Source organism: Gobio gobio, assembly GCF_949357685.1.
Source record: "Gobio gobio genome assembly, chromosome: 22".
Lineage (NCBI taxonomy): Eukaryota > Metazoa > Chordata > Actinopteri > Cypriniformes > Gobionidae > Gobio > Gobio gobio.
Window position 1 is genome coordinate 18,102,106 of NC_137118.1, and position 19,541 is coordinate 18,121,646.

Here is a 19,541-nt window from a genome sequence, read left to right on the forward strand (position 1 = left end):
AATGCGTCCAGCCGCATTTCAATGCTTCTCCATAAAGAGAAAAGCCATTTTTTTCCCCTGTGATTGAGAGATATCTTATCCGCTGCAATGCAGGGAGGTTTCCAGCATGACCTTGGCTGAATTCCAGGCAATCTACTGCTCCGTTGATTTCATCTGCCTCCGAGCAGCATCTGAAGTGACCTGTTATTTTCACACCGGATGGAGGTCAGAGTCTCTGCAGTCTAACAGTGCAGATTCACTGACCTCCCATCTGTAATCATGATAGCGCTGCTAACCCCAGCTGTGCTCTCATGATTACAAATTAGAGACCTGTGTGCCAGTGCGATTGATGATGACAAATAGTCAAAGAATATTAGAAAATGTCTCGTGTTATGGCTCTGAGAAGGGGAACTTCAACACTGTGTCTTGGATCGACTCTATAGGGGAACGCCATCTGAAGCACGTGTACCAAACGGCAATTTCACTAGCGGAGCGCCTGCAAGTATAACGGCCATTTCACACTGGATGCACAAGTAGAACGGAGGCAGTGCAGAGGCTGTGTGTATGCAGAGCGGGAGAAGCACGTACCCATTGTGCTTTCAGTCGGGCAGCGTTTGTCATGCACAGTTGAACCGCGACTTGGTACTGCAAATACAGACAAGAATTGACCATTGAGTCACGTTTTTTAGGTGTTCTCCTCCGACCACTTTGTCACGTACTTTGATTTGTGATAGGCAGCATACTCTTTTTATAAATATATATTAGTGCTGTCAATGTTAACGCATGCGATTAATTTAAAGTCCTTAACTTGTTAAAATAATTTGACGCAATTAACGTAAATAAATTACAGAAGAACGTGAAGCTGCGTCATTAACGTAATTTTCGTCACACAGTTAGATGTCATAAGTCAGGAGTTTATCACAAACACACTGAGCATCTACAGCACCTGTAACCCTGGGAGGAGTACATTTCCAAACAAAATGGTCGAAAATGACTCCGCTAATATGTCCCGTGTGAAACAGGCCTGACATCACAGTTTTCTCCCGAGCGTCTGTACAGCTGAATCAAATTCGGTTGCATTATTTTCCTGTTTAACACTGAAGCTGCTTTGAAACAATCGGCATTGTAAAAAGCGCTATATAAATACAGGCGACTTGACTAGTATAGTATAATAAAATACATTTATAATATAATATTGTATAATGTAATAGAATACATTGTTCGACCAAGAATGTTATTAATTGCTCATTTATGAAATTATTGTACTGTATAAAAGCTATATTATGCTTGCTTTTGTACTGTTAAATATATATTAATTACATATTAATGTCACATTTATTCTACATGACATGTCTTTAAAATTGTTATATATATATAAATAATGTGATATGTATTAATATATATTTTATTATATTACATATGTTTAACACGACTCAAAAATGTATGCATAGATCACATTAAAAATTCAAGCTGACTCTGCATTTGATTATTACTCAGTATATCATCATCATCATTTATTAATACATCTCGTTCAGCATTTTAATATATTCATGAAGATGGGCATTTTAAGTCTTGCTTGATCTTTAAATTAAAGGAATTATTTATGTACATTACCCTGTCTATGTAGAATTTCTGATAGCAGAAGCTGAGTGTGTTCATTTGATCAGTTTCAGACCTACAGTTTGGACAATACCCATAATGCATTCGAGATTACTGGAAGGAACTTATGACACCCCTCTGGTTCCTTTTTGTTTAACTGTATTTCTCAGCCTTAACCTCAGCCTTATCTGGTCTTTTGTGTGGATAAACACACTTCCGCAAACACATATGTTAACATGCCATACCTCGATGTGTTCTCCAAGGTTCTTTTGACCTCATTCATCTGATCTTTTCCAAAGTAAACCACGGTAAGGTGTACCCGCCCGTCCTGCTTCACACAAACCTCTCTGTAGACATGCACAGAAACAGAAAAAAAACACACACTTAGGTCAGCACTCAGCTGGACAATTTCCAGCTACACCAGCTCAAAAAGGAACATTGACTGAAAACTGAGAAAGAGAAAACAGAGGAGGAAAAATAAAATAAACAGATATATTTAAACGCCATTACATTTCCAAGGCTTGTTCTCATTAAAGTGCCCGATTATGCTTTTTCAAATATTACCTTTCGTGCAGTGTGTAGCTGTTTGTGAATTTTTTAAACTTTTCAGACCTTTTATATTCAAAGTGCACAACAAATAAAGTTATTGGGCCAGATTTACTAACAGCCAGCACAAACCCTCTTTTGGCGTTAAAAAACTATACTGCGTGTCTACGCAGTGAAAAATTTGTGTTGAAAAGGCATAGACACAGCTATTTTTGCAGCGGACCTTATTGCATATGCATTTGTAGGAGTTTCCCTTTCAGAAGCAAAATGTATGGGAGGAGAGTTTTAAATCAATCACGCAATGCGATTTACTAAGGTTTACGCTAGTCAATTTACTGTTATTTGCCCCATTATTTAAGCCAGATGTTAATTTGCGCTGCTCTTGGTAGATTGCATTGGTCATTATTTATACACTTAATATGCAAATTTTCAGTATATCATGCGCAAAACGTTCCACTCCCATCGGCGCTTTTATGGGACGCTATTTAACACTGTTTTGTAAATCTGGCCATTTTGTCTCCTAAAAGAAAAAAAAAATTATTCCGAACTACCGAAACGAGTTGTCAGCAATTCCAGTCTCACTTCCATTACACACATTACCTACGTAGGTTTGTCACACATTTACATAATGGCAGCCAATGGTCTTCATTGGAGGCCCATGAACAACATCTACTTTGACTGTGGTTAGGCCTGTCGCGATTGGTCGATACAATCGACTGCGTCGACGCTGTTAATTAGTCAACGTCAATATTTTTAGTCGACTGGGTAAGTTGGGTACAATATGAAATTGTATCAGTACCGGTACTTTAAAAATGACAGCACTCTAATAAGAGCAGTATTGCTTAATCTGTGTCGATGTGTGACAGCAGGAGTGAGGACGTGTGTGTGTGTGTGTGTGTGTGTAAGCTCTGCTTCTAATGTTCACTAAACAAAGGAAGCAGAACAGTCAAATATATACGAGCAGCTCAGAAAAAAGAAAGCAACTCAGACATCTCGCGATGCCAGTTTCGCGGATTATTGGGTTTGAATGGTAAATTGAATGGTAAAAAATGCACATTCTGGCGAGTATTCGGGTAAACGCAGTCGGATATGTCTTTAGTGAACGTATACAGTGTTGAATGAGAAATCGGGTGTTACAAATTAATTTAGTCCGTGCAGCTCTTAAAGGGCCAGACCAAATATTCTGTGTGAAGCAGGGCAAGGCAGGGACATGCCGGCCGTTTTTTTAACCCTAAAACAATTATAAAACAATGAATAGTAAGTTCTGTCATATTATTCAATTACTTTTACATTTTTTTGCCATGGTATCGATTCAGTAACGGTATTGAGGTATTTTAGTCTGGTATCGTGACAACACTATTCTATATAAAAAGTATTTGCTGATATTCTCTTTTGTTGTTATGTTGGTTTACAAATTTGTACCTTTTTACTCTTTTAGTTTTACATTTTGTCAAGGGCTTATTTACATTTATACTTTTTTTTATAGTACACTACTGAAGGCCAACGTTGCAAGTTAAATGAAATGTTTTTAAGTAAAATTGTTGAAAATTATTGTGATAAATTAGTCGACAGATTAATCGATAAATTAGTCGATAGATTAATCGATATAAAAATAGTCGTTAGTGGCAGCCCTAACTGTGGTTGTATATCTGAGGCCTGGAGAGTCTGGTTCGTGTTGTGGACATGTCGAGAAGACACTGTTTTCAGAGCTGTAAAAGTAAATCCACTTCTACAGGATGAGGACTTGAATTTATACGGTAAAACCTACGCAATTGTTACTGTTCGTATCACTGTATATCAAGCGCTGAGGAGGATCCAGAGCTGAAATTCAGATTTAGTAATAGGGGTTTTTGTTACTGACACGTGCCGCAAGCGGTAGACCAATCACAACAGACTGGGCAATCTGACCAATCAGAGCAGACCAATCACAAATGACTGGGCCATCTAACCAATCAGAGCAGAGCAGACCAATCCCAACAGACTGGGCCATCTGACCAATCAGAGCAGAGGAAATGAGGGGTTTAGAGAGACAAAAGAGAAATTAAAGTTTTTCTTTTACTTGGATGCATGTAAATCTATTGTAGGAGACCTCCAAAACAAAATTATGAAAGATTAAAACAGCATGATAGGAGCACTTTAAAACCAATTAATTATTCATAACTGATATTCTATTACTGTGATGACAAATCAAAATATTTTGCATTACTGCAACAAAAACTATACAAAGCTCTGTGGGTAGAGTGGGTATCATAAAAGTATGTTTTTTTTTTTTAAATAGGCAGCATAATTATGAACATTATAGATCCCAGAATGCATTGCAATGAGCTCAGTGGGAAAAAATTATGCGAGATGAAAAAGCTATTGAGTCTGGGCCTTGAAACACTTTTGACAAGACAAGCTCACCCTACAGGGCACTGCAACTGCAACACACAAGGACTGCAGTACTAGCGTGAAATTCCTGATCTGAAGCAGCCACATTCTGATAGAAGTGTGGCAAGTGTTTCAAGAAGATTCTAAACATGATCCTTTTTATGTCCAATGCACAATAAAGGCATGGTTCGTGCGTGAAATTAAGATTTTTGATGGTTAGTGGTAGACTAGCGGTTCAGATTTGGTTTAGCTCCAGAGGGAAAAAAACTTGATTGGAAAAAGGGACATCCTTTTTTGTTTTTAACTCTTTCCCTGCCATTGATGGAAATTACCGAATTAAAATGTCAACCCAGGACGAGCTATAGGACTGTGAAGCTTTGGGGGTTTTGATGGACTTAAAAGAAACTCCATCTGTGTTTTGATCATTGTTCTCAATCCAATCTGGATGTAGTCTTTAACAAAAATGCAATTTTCTCAGCTTTTTGCTCAAAATCTTGCTTTTTTTAATGAAACTTACCCATTTTCAAGGATTGTTAAAAAAGGAATGTATGAAGCTAGAATAAAAACATTTTTTATTTAAAAGCAAAGCCTCTGTTCTTTCTTTTGACATATTCTGGGGGCCATGAAACTTTTGTGAAAAAGATAAAAAAAATGCTGCCGGTGGCTGGCAACTTTTCTCAAAAACTTTAGAGTTAACATTTTTAGGTCTTCTTACCATTTTATTGATAACATAAGTCATTGTTTGTTTATTTATTTATAAAGCATAATTAAAACAAGAGCGTTGTTTGTGATGTATAAAAATAGCACCAAGACATAAATGTACAGCTAATAACATCATAGCATAAGCTAATAACATCACAGCATAATGCAAACAAACATTAGTGGAAATATACGCAATACAGAAAAATAACGAGCCTCATTCTACGTTAACCAGTTGAACCAAACTCATAATTTCAGACTTATAGTAAAAAAGAGCCTAGAGAAGGAGCTAATCTTAGATACAGAGAATTACAATAATACAGTCTAAAAGAGATTAAAAAAAATTCTCAAAATTACTAGAGATCACAAAAATGGTTTATTGATCAGATAAAAGAAACAGGATTTGAGCTGCACACTTAAAGGTCCTGTTCTTCGTGATCCCATTTTTCAAACTTTAGTTAGTGTGTAATGTTGCTGTTAGAGCATTTATAATACCTGTAAAATTATAAAGCTCAAAGTTCAATGCCAAGCGAGATATTTTATTTAACAGAAGTTCCCTTTCAAAGCCTACAGCGAACGGCTGGTTAGGACTACATCCTGGTATTTTCTGCTTTAATTACGTCAGCAGAGCAGTATGTCGACTAACCTCCGCCCACAAGAACACGTGAAAAAGGGGGCGTGGTCTTGTTGCTCCTGCGTGGAGAATAGGAAGTGTTGCGTTCGGTTGCGTTCGTATAGTTTGTTTGTTGCCATGTCGTCGAGACGCTGTTATTTTCATCCCGGAGTCAAGTCACCTTTGTTTGGCTTTCCCAGGGACGCTGTACTTAGAGATCATTGAGCGCATGCATCCCCGTTATGGTAAGAGGCGTGACCTTTCCGGTAACGTGCGCTCTGCGTGCCCTAAGCTGCTGTCGAATCACAACACGGGAACCGCTGGCACAATCAGAACTCATTACGTATTTCTGAAGGAGGGACTTCATAGAACAGGGAAATCTTTCAAGCCGTTTTGAGGACAGTGAAAACAGCAGTATACAGATAAGTAAATTGTGTGAAAAATACAGTTTTTTTACACGCGAAACATGAACACATGTTATATTGCACACTGTAAACACAATCAAAGCTTAAAAAAAAACACGAAAAACGGGACCTTTAATATGTTTATCAAATTTCAGAGTCATCAAACTGTACACCAAGATTCTTTACCTCCGATTTACAGCCAAATTGCCCAAATCACAGAAATTTTGTGGGTCAGGAGCCCCAAACCAGATTTTTCAGTTTTGCTTTCATTTAAATTTAAGAAATTTTAACTTCATGTAGACAATTCAATGACTCAACTGGAACTTCTATCCAGTTTCTGTAAAGGTAGGTACACCCGAGTGTCATCTGTGAAAGAGTGAAAAGATATTCCATGCTTTGGAAATTCTGCACCATGCTGTATGAAAAGAAGCATGGAAAATAGAATGGGCATATTGCCCGTGCCACATTCAAACCTAATTGTCCCAAATAAGCGCCACTTCTAAACGCCTCTGGAGCTCATCGTTTTTGCTATAATGTACCTGTTTAATTCTGATACATGAATTATCATTTAAATACACTACAGATCAAAAGTTTGGGTGAGTAAGATTTAGTTATTATTATTATTATTTTTTTAAATGTATCCTTTTATTCAGCAAGGGTGCATTAAATATGACAGTAAAAATATTGATAATTTAACAAAAGTTTTATTTCAAATTATTTTAAATGTTCTTTTGAACTTTGTATTCATGAAATAATCCTGAATTTTTTTTTTTAATTAAAATATGAAGTTTTCAGCACTTATAATAATAAGAAATGTTTTTTAAACATCAAATCATCATATTAGAATTATTTATAAAGGATAATGGATAAGGAAATTCAGCTTTTCCATCACAGGGATAAATTACATTTTAAAATATACTGAAACAGAAAACTATTACAGTTTTCTATTACTAAATTATTACGGTTATTTCAAACTGTAATTTAATATTTCACTAAAATACTGATTTTAATGTATTTTTGATCAAATAAGAAACTTTTTTGGGTTTTCTTAATGCCTTTTTGACGGCACATCCAATATTCATATGACGGAGCAACAAAAGCATAAAAAAAAACAACTAAAAGCCGTTTTTCTGTTGAGAGTACAATCACCATCTCTATGCTGTGCTACCATGTACATGCCACTACAAATTAGTTTGATGGGTCTGCCGGCATTGAGCTCATTCTGATCGTAACCCGCAATTCCCTTGTTTGTCCTCTCCTGCCTCTGAAACGAGAATGAGGTCAAAGTGTTCGCTCAACACCTAATAGAAGATTTTTTAAACACTGCTTGGAGGCACTAATTTAAAAAAATGAAATTAGATGTAAAACAGGCTGTAGAGATTGGGAAAAAATTAAGTAAGTTGAATATGGAAGGCGATCTGGCGTAAGCTAGATATTTTACTTTAGAAAGGTTTAAATATGTTTTGTATATATATGAATTTTTTTTTTTTTTTTTTTTTTTACACAAACCTATCAATTCACTCCCATTATAAAGCTTGGATTAGCCAGGAAATGTTTTAATATAACTCCGATTGTATTCATCTGAAAGAAGAACATCATATACACCTAGGATGGATTGAGGGTGATTGAATTATGGGATCATTTTCATTTTTGAGTGAACTATCCATTTAATTGTAAAGTTTAACCATCATAGAGTGAAAGTTTATCCTTTGCATGGGTTTTTAAGTCGAATCAGTCGAATCATCCCCCAACACTAACTAGAGAACATCCGCATCAGTTCGATCGCGAGTTACTGTCAGTATCATTAATTACTACAGCCTATAACTTAATAAAACAGCCCCATTTATTGGGACGCAGCAGCATAGCGTATAATGCCGTAAGATCTCAAAGAAATGATTGGCTGAAAGCGGTGTCAAATAAATATCTAATATATCATTGGTTAAAAACGTAAACAAGCCTCCACGACGTGCTGGCTGCATCATATCGCAACATTATCATGCCGAAACGTCAGACCTCATTAATCAGGAATGGACAAAAGAGCACGAATTTATATCAAAAAGCACACTGTGTCGCTGTAGTCAATGGAAAGCCGCCATTGACCGACATTCCAGCATGGAAAAACATAAGAGTTACAGACGAGCCCCAGGTACGTCTTTCCCTTAGGTCATTTTTTCGAGAAGCAACATCCCCTCAGGAGGATGACAAACTCTCCACTGCAGAGCTTTGTAAAGTCTATCATGCAGTCAAGCATCACCAGTCATACTGTATAAAATAAATACATAAATAACCAAATAAAAACATAACATTTCTGGGCTTCTGGAAATAACAGAAATAAATGAATAAAATAATGAATGCAAAAAAATAAATAAATACATATTTCAGTTGTTAACAAAGAGCTGCTGCAGAGGGTGAACTTGTTGAATGTGTATTTATTTTTCGCATTCATTATTTGTTTATTTATGCATTTCTGTTATTTACAGAAGTCCAGAAATGTTATGTTTTCAGGCACTGTGCACTTCGCAAGACAGGTTCATCTCAGTGGTGAGTGTTTGAAACAGACATCACAATGTCTTGAATAAATACAAATACTGTGAACAAACACTTTTTTGCCTCTTCTATTACACATAGGTCTATTTCAAAATATATCGTAGATCAAGTTGTCTGGCAATGAGTTGTCTGGCAATGAGTTGGCTATTTCAGAATCACTGTATCATGATACCATCGATATGATGGACAAAATTGTATTGTAGTTGCGAGTACACCCATGTAGTATGCAATTATTCTTGCCTCACTGAATGCCGCAAAGTCAAAAAGTGTCCTCTTATTGGTGCTATGGAAATGGCCACCCTAGTTGAGGATCACCACCAACACCTGCCTCTGCAGTTACTTTATACCGGATAGTTTTATAAACTTTCAACTGGGTACTGGGCTTCACTGATAATGCGCTGCAGAATGGGGCCGAACGATTATCTCATGCGCTGGCCTTCATCCTCCCTTCCCGCTGACACATCTGGTGCCGTCGTGAACTGTACGTGCTTACGGAAGCTTTCCCGTGAGTGGGCGTGGTTTCAGCCCCGACAGCACGCCCCCAGTGTTTGAGAGCAGAGAATGCTGCTTATTTTTTAAAAATTTTGATAAGCTATTTTATTTACTTGGCGGATTTTTTTTATGATTCAAATTTGGCTGGGTGATTAATAACATTTGCCTGTGGTGTGACAAACTCAGAACACATTTAATTTTGACTTTACAGAGACTTTAAAGGCCCACTGAAGTGCAGCATTATTCAATGTGTTGATGTAATTTCCCCTGAAACGGCTTCAGCTGTTAGCAGCTCCTCCCCTTTTTTGAAACAGCCAATAGCGTTTTGTTGATACCACAGTTTGACTAGAGCCTTTCTGTTTGGTAAAGCCCCAGTTTCCTCCTAATCTCTAACCGTTTATCATCATAATCTCCTCCATATCGCTTTGAAATACAGCACTCTGTGCAGAATTTAAATGGGTCCGATATGTTTTGTTGTCTCCTCGACTCGCGCATATGATCTGCTCTGCGCTCTCGTGTCTTTAGTCTAACTTTAGACCAGAGCCGTTGGGGTGTGTGTGCGCTGCTGCGGTGTGCGTGAAACTAACGTGAAACCAGACTTCATTTGGCTCAACTGAAAGCATATTTACACTGTCTGAATCGTTTCCGATCGCATATATAGTGCGCTATGTGTCTTTCACGTATGAAATGTAGAAATAAGTAAATGTGTGAACAACTGCCGGATTTCAGAAGCAGCTTATGTATAATGCAGGCGGTGCAGATTCTAGAGAGCATTTGATTGGACAGAAGATTTGATGAGAAGGTGAAGTCTGCGATGATGTCATCAAAATCTGTGATTTATTTTAACGGAAGTGAGACTCTTGCAGTTGGCGTTTCAAGTTTTGAATGCTTATAACTCCTAAATGCACATTTTGTCATCATTTTGGAACACACCAGCTTATTCCTAACCTTAAGGCTAACAATCATACTAAAAGCTAAAAAACTGGGCCTTTAAACAGACATGTGCACGCAAAATGAAGTCAAAATGCCTGTCTCGGCGAGTATCCTCATAAACAGAGCCAGTTATGTGAGAAAGAAACTTGAGAAAGAAAATGGATGCGTGTCATTTATATTAGGTCCGTGCATTCGTCTTAAAGAGACAGCAGCCTAATGTACCCACAGCTGTTTGTGTCCCCAATGGTGATCAAACAACAAGAGAGAAGAAAAAAAAGAGAGAACAAAGATACATTGTATTAATTAATTATTTTAGTTATATTTCAATTATACAGTGTACCTGAATACTGTTAAATTTACCTGAAAAACAAAGCCCTGCTTATTTCAATTCTATCTTTCTTCTATTGTATTTATCTATACCCCAATTATTCTAGAATGATTCATTCTTTTCAAATAGAGCCATTCAAATCATCGGGTTTGAATCGTTTTTAATCTCGCAATATATAAAAATCGCAGAAAAAAAAAAACGAAATATCGCATTGTATGTATTTTCCAATATCGTGCAACCCTTCAATATGTAGCAATGTTTCACATTGTTGGCAAATGTTTGTAACAAGACTTTTTCAACATCAAAAGCTTTCAAAACAATCCTACACATGTAATGCTGGGGTTTATATTATATATATATATATATATATATATATATATATATATATATATATATATATATGCTATGGTTGGAAAACAGTTTTGCTTATATATATATATATATATATATATATATATATAAGCAAAACTGTTTTCCAACCATAGCAGTGGCCATTTACTTCCAAGTCTTGAATTTGTTTGAAAGAGAGGGTCAAAAAAAGGACAGAAACCAGCTTATGTATTACTTCTAAATTAGGATGTTTTTTGATGTTTTTCATTATAAGTGGATCTCAGAGAACATTATAAAAAAGGCAGTTCATGACCCCTTTAAAGGACACTTTATGCCAAAAAGGTTCTATATAAGGAGAAATATCTTAAATGATTGCATAATACTTTCATGTTTAATGGTTGATTAGATTTTTTTCTTGTGAAAAAGCGGTTTATCCATAAAAGGATCTATAAAATGATTCCATGATGGGAACCCAGAAGGTTCTATATGAAGTGCTTGGCAGAACCCTTTAAGGTTCTATATAGAACCAGTTCTTCTAAGAGTTTAATAAACATTAAATACACACCACAAGTAAATAGACAAAATACAATGATTGGGCATAACATTATGACCAGTGAAGTGAATAACACTGATCATCTCTTCATCACGGCACCTGTTAGTCGGTGGGATATATTAAGCGGCAAGTGAAAATTGTGTCCTCAAAGTTGATGTTAATGAAAAATGGGTAAGCATAAGGATGAGCGAGTTTGACAAGGGCCAAATTGTGATGGCTAGACGACTGCAGCAAAACTGATTCAAAACTGCAGCTCTTGTGGGGTGTTCCCGGTCTGCAGTGGTCAGTATCTATCAAAAGTGGTCCAAGAAAAGAACAGTGGTGATCCTAAGCATTGTTGCAGACCATGTACACAATTTGATGGAAACGGTATTCCTTGGTGACTGTGGCCTCTTTCAGCAGGATAATGCGCCCTGCCACAAAGCAAAACTTACATGATTTAAAGGATCTGCTGCTAACATCTTGGTGTCAGATACCACAGCACACCTTCAGAGGTCTAGAGGAGTCCATGCCTCGACAGGTCATGGTTGTTTTGGCAGCAAAAGGGGGACCAACACAATATTAGGATGGTGGTCATAAGGGTATGACTGATCTGTGTATATATTAATATACTATAAACTCAGTATGGGCAAGCTAGTCTGGGGAAAAATATATATATACACATTTCCTATAAATTACAACAAACTTACTTGGTCATTTTCAACACTATGGTCTGTGTAAAATTTAAGAAAATGGAATAAAATGATTTATTTGTCTTACAGTCATGTTGTAGAAACAGTTCAAATTGTGTTACTTTTATAGAGTATTAAAAGGTGTTTTATTTTTTGAACAATTGGGTAAAACGTGCGGTTTGCATGCTAATAAACTGAATATAAATGCTTTAAAAATAATGGACACCAAAGTATACCTTATTTATGGAAAGTGCCAGGAAGATATGTATGAATGTGAGAAAGAAAGAAATAAAGGGGGCAGAGGATGATAAATAACAGGTAATAACAGAACAAAAAGAATGAGAGGTGTCACCTGAAGTTGTGCATAAACTGTTTGAATTTGTCGGCTCTCTGGGACAGAGGCAGCACAATGTTAATGGGCATGTTAGCCGTCTCCACAAGCTCACTTTTCACTTTCATGAGGGGGCCAAAGGGGCGGAAGAGGACCAGCCTGCGGAACTCTAGTTTCTGCTCGCCACGGAAGGTCAGCTCGTACAGCGTGCCCTTGTCCTTTTCAGTGCGCGCTATGCCTGCAGAGATGAGAAGACATTGAGAACAGTGAAGAAAAGGAACGATTTTCCTGAACACCCACATGGACACACACACACGCAAAGCAAAAATCAAAGAAAACTAAAGCTCAAGGACAAATTCTACAAAAGATAAACACACAAACATGCAAAGACTCAAACATGAAGGACAAATCCCACAAATCAAGATTACAAACGGAGGCACTCAAAAGATTAATCACAAATCTCTTGACTGAAAAACCCAGAGGAAAGTAACATTTTATTGCTCAGTGGTTCCCCTTTCATGGCAACTTTTTCTCTAGATATTTCTTTCTTGGCAAATTCGAAGAGAGTGTGAGACATTTTTAGGTTTTCTGAAACTCTAAAAGGAGACATTGGGTCTCATTCCCTAACAGTTGCATGGATTATTTCCTATTTAAATGCAAAGGAGTTTGAGTTTGAATTTGTTAATCTTGTTCTAATGTTAATGAACTTGGAGTATTCTAAATGAGCTAGATTAGCTAATGTAGCTTTTTATGCAGAAGATAAATCCTTTTTAACATAAAAACATAATTACGATGAAATATCGATATAATATAAAAATGTTATCTTAACATGTTAAGGACACTTCCTTAGCAATTTCTTGCTAAAAATGACATCAGAAGTGGAAAACGTACATTTCCACACAAACTGACCACCAACTGCAACTTTCAGATGCTATCTTTAATTTTTAGCTCAACTGTCACAGAATGGAAAGCACAGGATTGTGGGATATCAAAGGCAGCGAAGGAAACCTCTATGATGCCTTCAAAAATCGATTAGATGAAGGTTATTAAGAGACAGAAAGTGAAGTTAACTTTGGAAAATTCAGATGTGCCTTGAAATGTGTCCTCGAGGCAGCATTTTTAAGCTTTCAGACGCAGCCTCAGAGTATGAGATTTTCGAGTATGCATGGTTTAAGTTGTTCCTACGCATTTTTTGTGAATTTATAATACATTTTAGTATGAAAGGTATTTGTGAATCATGATTTGTGAAAATATCCGTTTTTCACAGGTTTCACTAACATATTTCAGCTTACAAATGCTTAGTGAATGAGAAGGTTATTATGATAATAAATATATCTAATTTGTTGTTTTTTATTTCCTATAAGAATATATGAACATTCATAATTGATAAACAACATAAATCAAATATTGACGTTAAAGCCATAATATGTAATTTTTCGCCACTAGAGGTCGCTTATTCAAAACAAAGGCGTAGCTTGATGACACCTTGATTCCACAGAGCTTTTATTATGCAGCAGATGACCGCTTCCGCTTTTTCCGGTCATGCGTATGTGGGGTAATGCCAGGGCCGTTTTTAGGCATAGGCGAACTAGGCGGTCGCCATCAGCTGAAGGGGCGCCAATGAACGCATATCAGGGGTTTGTGTAAAGGGCGTCACGGCCACCCTGAAATATGATTGCCGCCCCCACTGGTTCCCCTAACACTATTGGGATAGAGTAGCCTACTGTCAATCAGACGAGTCCTATATTGGATCAGAGTACTGTCAATTACTTGACTGTTGCATGTAAAGTTCGCATTTGGAGCGCTCAACACCATTAGATCAAAGAGCTCGGTCAAAGCTTTGGCAAGGTAACGCTTTTTTTAACCACACAATAAAAGCTAAATTCAAAGGCCAATTAAAAAAACAGGTACAATAAAAAGTGCACAAATCTGTATTTTGTTAGGGCCGTATTTGTGGCAGTCGAGATATCACACTGTGAAATGTGCAGATAGCGTAATATTGCTCGGTGTGTATTGTAGAGGCAAGATATAGGCTAACCACACTCATTTTTGCTTTTCATGATATCATTATATTTTGACTATGAAGCTTTCTTCTCTTACTTTTGCGCCAATGCATTGTTAAAGGATCAGTGTGTAATTGTCCCATATAAAACTTTAACGGCCAATTTAAAAATGGTATAATAAAATGTGCTAATTCACAATATTAATTACATCCTTTATTAAACCGCTTTGTCGAATTTAATGCATCCTCACGGATGGTGTTGAAAGCTGAATCGATTAATTCAGTTCTAATAGTGTCGTACAGGGCATAGCGGAAAGCTCAAGCGTCAATGAGAAACAAAGACCACACTGAATCAATATTTATTCTTGTTACTTTCATGTGACTGGTCAAGCTTTTATCCGTAGTTTCCAAATTGTATTTGTGTGTGTGTATATATATATATATATATATATATATATATATATATATATATATATATATATCTATATCTATATATATCTATATCTATATATATATATATGTTAATAAGGATTAAAATTAATACCAGTAATACCATGTTGCTTTTTAAGATTTGGCTGGGGGGTGTGCCAATAAGGATTTCGCCTAGGGCGTCAAAATGGCTAGAAACGGCCCTGGGTAACGCAACACTGTTTTATCATATAAGATACATTATTTGAGTGTCTTGGAAGTTATAATGTTATAATGCTACTCTGTGCATTTCCTCGGCAGCTCCTATGAGACACTTGTTGCACACTGCAGTAAGCTAGATTGATATTAGGCATGGGAAAACATGGTACTCCCTGTAAAAAAAAAAAAAAAAACGTGATTTAAACAATAAGTCTAACTGTGTTGAGCTATATAACAATGATTAGTTTTCTGTCAATTAATGCATCTAAACAGTTGCTCACCTGTCTAATAAAATACATATATTAAAGCGCCTTTGTTGTTTCCATGTTTTCTGCATAATAAAACTGGAAATCGAGGGTAACACGGGTATGATGTCATTGATAGGCGATGCACGGACATGCCTTATTTCTCCGGATATAAACATTCTCTGAAACATTTGGGAATGGGATAATGCAAGTACACAAGTCAACAAAATATATAACATTGTTCTAGTGGATTTTGGATATTTTAATCCAAAAATGTTACATATTGTACCTTTAAGTGTGACATAGAACTAACTAGACTTCGCATGAGATCTCTTTAATATCTTGATCGTTTCTCCTAGACAGCAAAGAGACTGAATGGAGAACATTTGGAGATGTTCATTAAAGTCTCCTCAGAAAAGACGCTAGCAAAGTCTGCAATGAAATTCGCACATTGCAATTTGAACTTCTTTGAAGACTAAATTGAGCAAAGATATGGAATTATGATAAAGAATTACAGAAGAAACATCTGAGCAGATGTTGAGATGACGGGCACCAGGTCATCTGAGGCTTGGGTAACATACTTTCACGCTTCTGAAAATGATCCTTTAGACAGATCTGCACTGTACAGCAACAAATGTGTATTGTTCAGGTTCCATGTCAGTGGTGCTGATAGTGCTATAAAAGGCATAATTCTAGAGGAAAATCACCCTCATGCAAGGTTTGCACAAAACATTCCCACTCGGTTAAGGGTTGTATGAAGTATGAATACTTCACAGCTTCATACTTAATTAGCTTTGGTAGCACAGTACAGTAATAGTATTATGATCTACACTGGGAAATATGTGTATCCAATTTGTAATAAATTTTAGAACCTCTCTATGCAATTGCTTGAGTGTTCTGGAAGGTTTCTACAGTATCCGGTTGCCTACTGGACAAAGTCAACAGACCCCACCTTCATAATACTGTTTTCTGGTCCATTAATGTCTTGAGACCTTCTTTCAATAAGTCTGTGGGATCTGTGAAACGCATAAGTTTGACCATTTAGATAAATTAAAGCACACCTCAACAAGCTATACAAATTTGTCCAAACAGCAACAGTGATGTCTGCATTAGCAAACCAGCAAACTGGAATAATTATCCAGTTATTATCATGTCCAGCCCTTTCCATTCCACACATAAAATGCATTTATGGGAAAACAGGGCCATTAGGGAAGCAATCTGAATCAATACAAGCTACTAACAGCTAAGACATCAAAGCATAACCCGCAAGGCTCAACTCCACCCCACTGAAAAACTAGCTACAGTAAGGAAGACAAAACATTTCTTCGCTCAACATAATCATGTGAGTTACCGAACATTGGTAACATTATCTCAGGGAAATATTGCACTTTTAGCATGACTTGGGATCTCTTTCCCCCTCTAAATTGGATCGTGTCACCACAAAATGGGTCTGGGTAAATATGCAGTTAGCCAACAGAGATAACGGACACAGGATAATGAGAGAGATGCATATATCCCTTGAGGGACAGGGTGGGAGAGTTATTTTGTGGGTAGAAAAGATAGGCTTTCTATAAACATTCCTGTTTGCTAAAGCACCGTTTCAGGCGTAATGGTCAGCTTTCCTGTGTTTTTTCAGGACCAAATATTTTTAGAATGTCCAACAATATTATACAGTCTTGTTCAGTATTAGTAAGACGGCTAGGTAAATTGACATTGTGTCTGGACACTGAGTTGTAAGTTATTACAGACAGGGCTTCTGGCTAAAACTTGGCCTTGGCTCTCTTTGAATTCTTCACAAGCTCTCCATTGTTGATGTGAAGTAGAGTAGGTCTATTCAATCATACAGTCGAAAAAAGAACTCAGAAGAGGCTCAACTTGACAAGTTAAAGATGCACCAAATAACCTTTTTCCTTGTAAAAAAGTTTTTAAACACCAGCTAGACCAGCAACAAACCAGCATGAAATTCTAAGCTGTGGCCGACTGCATAAACTGCTTTATACTGAGAGTGAGACTAGTCTTAAAAGTTAGTAATCTGTATTTTTTCTTTAAGACTGTTCATAACTTTGTCAGTTACGTAAAAGGGTATTGTGGGTATAATTTGATTTGGAAAAGCAAGAATAATTACCCCTTGGTTAACTGCTAGTGGGTCAAAATAGTTAGTCTTAACACACTGGCTAAGTTTATGAAACTGGTCTTTTCAGCAGGAATGTTAAAGGGGTGGTAAACCACGATTTCACTATTCTAACTTTAGCTAGCGTGTAATGTTGCTGCTTGAGCATAAACAACATCTGCAAAGTTACAACGTTCAAAGTTGAAAGCAAAGGGAGATATTTGCTTTTAAAGAAATCAGTTTCTAAGAACTACAGCAAACGGCCAGTAGGCGACTACACACATTCCTCCAGGGCTTGCTGACATCACCAGGCTCAATATTTACATAAACCCCTCCTCCGAGAATATTAAATAGGGGGGGGGGGGTGAGGCCATTTTGTATCGCGGCGCTGTTGTGGTTAGTAGGCTGGAGTGTTGTTGCCGCGATGCCGAGGAAACGCTGTTATTTTCATCCGGATTGCAGGTCTGGGGTACTTGCTCTGTTCAGCCTTCATAGGGACGGGGGTGCGTTGCAGAGCGTTTAACATACAGCATGTTATATGCACGTGTGTTTGAGTCAGCGGGGAATCAGGCGCACGCAGGGCTCCCTGCAGAGGATATCTAACATCTAAGCACATCTAACAGAGGAAAACATCCACCGTCTTCGCGATTTCAATACCAGATTTGCACAACGTCAGCTGCGTGAAAAAAACACTGCCGGTGCGTGGATGCATGACGCGCGCGCTGCACATTTCACGGAGGACAACACAAACTTCCACAAACTTCGCGAGTTCAAAACAGGATATGCACAACGGCTTGTCCTGAAAGCTGGATTTACAAACAGAAGCTGTTCACGGGCCACAACCTGTAAGTCTGATTTATTTTTCATCGATGTGTTTTCCTGTAATAGGTTGTAGCAAGGAAGTAAACAGATGACAGCGCTGTTCTGCAAACCAGTCTGTTAAATGCTCATTCATACTTAACGATATCCGACGAACATCTAACGTTACAAACATTAACGTTAAAATCTCAACAGCGAACCTGGCATTAGTGTAAATGATTCTTTGATTAGAGCTTTTATGTATTGTTTATCTTCAGGCATGCTAAACATGGTTCTGTGTGTGATTTGGCTAACTTACTAAAGTCAGTGCTTAGTGTTCGTTTTGGGTTAACATTAGTTCTTGCGACAGATATTTGGCTATAATCGTTCTAAAAATACAAAAGTTAAAGTGCCATTCAGTAGCAATCATTATAGATCCGCAGTCTTTACTCTTGAGGAATGAACAGGTTCTGCTCGATCATCTTCACTAAAATGTTCTGGGTCTGATTCGAGCTCATATGGTTTTATTGACGCCGTTGTTTCTAATACTGAACAGCCTCCGGTAAGGGGCGTGACGTTTCCGACGTGCACTGCGGTTAGCGAATCACAACACACTGGGCCAGCTAACCAATCAGAGCCCACTGCGTATTTTTGAGGGACTGGCTTCATACAACCCGGAAAGCATCAGACCGTTTTACAAGGAGGGACAGAGCAGTGTAGAATAAAGGTCAAATATATGACAAATAAGGCAATTTTTTTTAAAACGAAGCATGAACACATGTTACAGTGCACCCCACAAACACAGCCAAGCCTTCAAAAGAATGTGTTTTACCACCCCTTTAAGTTCAGATAAATCTCATCTCTGCTTTCAGCTTACCTCACTGGATCATTGCACCTACCTGATCTTGAAAGTTGGCAATTTAACCATAGTTCAATTCTAGCATTTCAGTTTCAAGTGCTGGGAACAGTTATTATAGTTGAACAAGGTGCATAGCAACATGAATTATGCATTTCCTGTAAAGTCTATAACCACGGAGATGCGTCACTTTCTCTCTAGAGGAAACGGCAGAGATGACACAGCTCTGAATATAAACCAGCTGTGTTCATTTCCTAGAGTCATCACAGGATATCCTAGCTTTAGCATGTTAGCATGCTGTTACAGGATGCTCTATTGTTTTGCCGATTTAGTCCTAAGGATGCAAGAAACAGCATACAACTTCTGCAACATGCTTCAGAGATCATTTTGATAGATTTTTTCCAAATATGTCCAGCAAACTCTAAAGATCTAAATCAATGGCCCACAGACATGCAGAGATTTCCTATGGTACAGTATTCATGTTTTTCATCTCTGCACTAGCAGCCCT

General features: G+C 37.4%; 1 protein-coding gene across 1 annotated transcript in view; it reads right to left on the reverse strand.

Annotated features, from left to right (window-relative positions):
* Window positions 1-19,541, reverse strand: part of csgalnact1a (chondroitin sulfate N-acetylgalactosaminyltransferase 1a) — a 65,400-nt gene that overhangs the window by 28,261 nt on the left and 17,598 nt on the right. Inside the window, exons 3-4 of the mRNA XM_079804824.1 lie at window positions 12,417-12,633; window positions 1,824-1,925 (exon numbers count right to left, since the gene is read on the reverse strand). Coding sequence (XP_079660950.1) covers window positions 1,824-1,925; window positions 12,417-12,633 — 319 coding nt within the window. The remainder of the gene's footprint in view (window positions 1-1,823; window positions 1,926-12,416; window positions 12,634-19,541) is intronic.